This window comes from Capsicum annuum, chromosome 3, assembly GCF_002878395.1.
Source record: "Capsicum annuum cultivar UCD-10X-F1 chromosome 3, UCD10Xv1.1, whole genome shotgun sequence".
Taxonomy (NCBI): domain Eukaryota; kingdom Viridiplantae; phylum Streptophyta; class Magnoliopsida; order Solanales; family Solanaceae; genus Capsicum; species Capsicum annuum.
Window position 1 is genome coordinate 268979675 of NC_061113.1, and position 4277 is coordinate 268983951.

At 32.1% G+C, this 4277-nt stretch overlaps 1 protein-coding gene across 13 annotated transcripts; it reads left to right on the top strand.

Moving 5' to 3' along the window:
• Positions 1-1075: 1075 nt before the first annotated feature.
• LOC107861683 (peroxisomal (S)-2-hydroxyacid oxidase GLO4) lies at positions 1076-4277 on the top strand (the record flags this gene model as incomplete). Of its 13 annotated transcripts, none has more annotated exon segments than XM_047410205.1 (11): positions 1084-1410; positions 1579-1743; positions 1955-1984; positions 2591-2739; positions 2810-2934; positions 3019-3065; positions 3221-3298; positions 3392-3516; positions 3639-3696; positions 3909-3971; positions 4213-4277. In XM_047410205.1, coding segments are annotated over 9 exon segments (719 nt in total), but the record flags the coding sequence as incomplete, so codon positions are not given.

The window sequence follows — 4277 nt, forward strand, 5'->3', positions numbered from 1 at the left end:
TAAGTCTTGCCTCTACTATATAGTAGTATCAACTCTTACCCATGAAACGTAGCTTATTGTTCAAAAGTCATAAATCTTACCTTTATAATGTGATAGTATCAATTTTTACTCAGGAGATGTAACTTGAATGGAAGAAATTGAAGAAAAGAACAAAAATAATAAAAAATAAAAAAAAAAAAAATGTAGAAGTTGAGAGAAAATAGGAAAAAATAAAGGTTGATAAAAAAAAAAGATTAAATAAAAATAAAAGTCGAGATTTATTTTTTTAAAAAGAAAAAATAAAAATAAAAGGAAAATAATTTTTTATCTTTTTATAAAAGTAGACGTTGGAAGATGTAAAGAGAAAAAAGTAAGGTTGAGAAAACTAAAAAGAACAAAAAAAAAAGAGGAAAGAAAAGTAAAAAATAAAAATAATATAAAAAAAAGTTGAGAGGAAAAAAGTAAGGGTTGAGAAAATTAAAAATAAAAATAAAAATAAAAATAAACATAAAAATTAAAATAATATTAAAAAGAGAAAAAAAATAAAAGTTGAAAGATATAAATATGGAGTTGTTATTCATTATGAGGATTATTTATGTAATTTACGCAATTTTGTCTAAAAAAATAATAGTTAATAGGTAAAGACTATTTTAAGAAACTTTTTTTATTTGGGGCTAAAATTTGAAAACCACCCTAATTTGGGTCTATTTTTGAGATTCATCCAAGATAACTAATCCCGTAATTAATTTTAGAATGAATTTATTTCATGTTTGATTGAAATAAAATGCATGAAATAATTCATACTGAAATTAACTATTTTGAAATTATAGTGCTATTTTATCCCATCTTGAAAGTGAAATAACTAATACGGGACAGTTAATACCAAAATATCTTGATTCCAATCAAACAACCCCTAAAAGCATTCTGATTTTGTAACTGGGGCATTTTTATTAAATTGAGCTAGACACCTCTTAAAATTGTTATTAAATTTGATTTGTAAGTTTAAATTATGATGTATTTCAATTAAGCAGCATTTATAGATAGTTAAGTTAATTGTGTATTTATGTCATTTAATTATACACACCGATTTCAAAGTGCAAATTTTATTTTATCACTACAGATCCAGATTTCGAGTCTTTGATATGAAAATATAGTTGGTAGAAAGGCTTTTTCAAATGGGCCCTAAGCGACACAAATTTGGATTATTAGGGCTCCCGTGAGATACTGGTGATCAATTCTAACAGAAACTTCCAAATCAGATTAACTGCTGTCTGCTAATCATTTGCAAGTTGTGTTGAAAAAAAGTTAATCCAAATGGATTGCGTAGCAGCAATTAAAAATATTATCTCTAAGTTCAACTACAGCCATTAGCTAATTGTAACAACAGGGAATTGGGTGGTGACGTTTAACTCTCTCTGTATTCAATTACAGGTATTATTATATGCTTTTACACTCCCAAACATTAATTAAATTCCGACCTCAACTTCTGTTTTTCCCATATGTACTAGTTCAAACACATACCAATTCAGGATTTTAAGTTTATGGATGACAATTGGGTTCGAAATGGGTAGCTTATATTAAGTGGACATGGCAATGCAGATACGGGGTTTGAGTCAAAAAGTTATTGAGTTCTGCCGAACCTGTAACATCAGTGCTAAATCCACACGTCTCAGGCGTCTCAGGTGTTGGATTGATGGCGGTGAGATTTGAACGTAGGATATTTAACCTTGTAGCAAGATAGATATTATGTGCATCTGGTGATAGGTACTGCTATCCTTTGATCTTGAGTTTATGTTGTTTCCAACATAATTTAATTCATGGAAAATAAACTTCAATCATAAATAAAAATATGAGAAAACAACAGTTTTATTGATAAACGATGGGGTACAAATCTGTTCTTCTCTCTTGATCCTTGAATGTATGAAGATTTGGATATGAATTTCTCCGCTGTTAGTGACGTATTTCTCGAATGTAGGAACATTTGGATTTGATCTCCATGAAAGAGGTTTGTCTTCTTGATGTATTTGAGGGCCGTTAGTGGCGTATTTCTCGAACGTAGGAACATTTGGATTTGATCTCCATGAAAGAGGTTTGTTTAGTGGCGTGTTTCTCGAACGTAGGAACATTTGGATTTGATCACCATGAAAGAGGTTTGTTTAGTGGCGTATTTCTCGAATGTAGAAACATTTGAATTTGATCTCCATGAAAGAGGTTTGTCTTCTTGATGTATTTGATTATCATTCATGTATTTGATTTCAGATCTTTGATCTCTTTGTGAATATTCCGTGAATTTGTGGAATACTGAAGAGGCCTTTTAAAAGATATTTGCCCCCTTTATATAGGCGTAATTTAGGATTTAGGTTGAGTAGGCGTAATTTAGGATTTAGGTTGAGTAGACATCAAGCTAGATTTAGGGTAAAGTAGCCTCAAGAAATCTAACCAAAATTGAACTCTTTTTGTAAAGTCCACAAAATTTCAATGCCTACATATGTTCTAGAGTAATTACTTTGTTTTGCTAAATTGATGTTATACCTAAACAAAATTGAGGGATGTCGAATACAAAGTTCTACTATATGAGAAAAATTTAACATATGAATGCTCAATTGTGCAGGGTAAAATGGCTGGTGAGCCAGTTCATGTGAATGAATTTCAAGAGCTTGCTAGGCAAGTTCTTCCAAAGATGTATTATGACTTCTTTGCTGGAGGAGCTGAGGATCAGTATACACTCAAAGAAAATATCGAAGCATTTTGTAGAATCACGTAAGTTTTGTAATTCTTGCTCTTGATTTGACAAAACGATGGTAGCTCTATTAACCTTTCAGAAACTCAGTATTCGGCCAAGAATACTTGTTGATGTGAGCAGAATAGACATGTCGACTATTATACTTGGTCACAAGACATCAGCTCCAATTATAGTTGCCCCAACTTCTTCACATCAATTGGCACATCCTGAAGGTTGGGATAAAATCAATTAGTACATTAGTCTGTTAGCTGAACGTATACAACCACGTAGCTGAAAAGCTGCTGTATTTATGCCAGGAGAAGTTGCAACAGCTAGAGGTGCTGCAGCATGTAATGTTATCATGGTAAAATATCCCATTTTCAGTTCTGGTGCGTGGATTGTTGAAATTGTATGACCGACTCATCTAAAAGCTTAAGTTAATAAACAGAAAGCAGACGTTGATTACTTAATTATATTATGTCTCGACATGGATACTGAGTTCTCTGATCTTGGGTTTAGGCATTGTCATTTACGTCCACATGCACAGTGGAGGAGGTTGCCTCAAGCTGCAACACTGTTCGCTTCTTTCAAACATATGTAACTTATTACTCCAAAGTCTCATCATCATCATACGTCTTTACTGATTTTAGTGTTCTGTTAACATATAGGTAATTAATACTCTCTCAATAGGTTTACAAAAGGAGAGATATAACAGAACTTATGGTACGTCGAGCTGAGAACAATGGGTTTAGGGCTATAATTCTTACTGCTGACACTCCAAGGCTTGGCAGAAGGGAAGCTGATATAAAGAACAAGTAAGCTTTATATCCTTTTACTGTCATTCAAGTATGTTAATGTCAGTTTCATCATTCAGTACGTTAAGAAATTGTTTGACTTTTGCAATACTATGTTGATCAACTAAGATTCAGAACTGCAGGATGATTTCACCTCGGTTGAGGAATTTTGAAGGTTTTATATCAACTGAGGTTGTTTCTGTAAGTAAAACCATAAATATTATGGCTTTTTTACTAAAAGCAATTACAAAACAAAGCAGAATATGTAAAGCTGAAACAGACAAAACTTGAAACTCCTTAAAGAAACATTCTTAGTTTTCCTGAATACACAAAATGTCCACTATTTGTCATTGATATATCAACTTGAAACTAGTGTAGACTATGCTTACTAATCCACTAACAAAATTGTGCAGGACAAAGGCTCAAATCTTGAAGCATATGCTGCCAAAACTCTTGATCCTTCTCTTTCCTGGAAGGTACAAGATTTGAAAGTAAACTATATGAGTTCCTTAATACAACATGAGAAGATATGATAAAATACAATCTCGATCCATGAACTCAAATTTCTCGAGTGTCAACATATGTTTAAATATGTGAAATTGCTTAGCAACGAAGTACATTAGAGAAGGATCGGATCTAGTTTCATGAATTTTAGAGTTAAAGACAAATATGATCCACTATGTTCTTTAATCCTCACACTCTTCGAAAACTTTGCAGGATATAGCGTGGCTAAAATCAATTACTAAGTTGCCAATTCTGATTAAGGGTGTTCTCACTGGTGA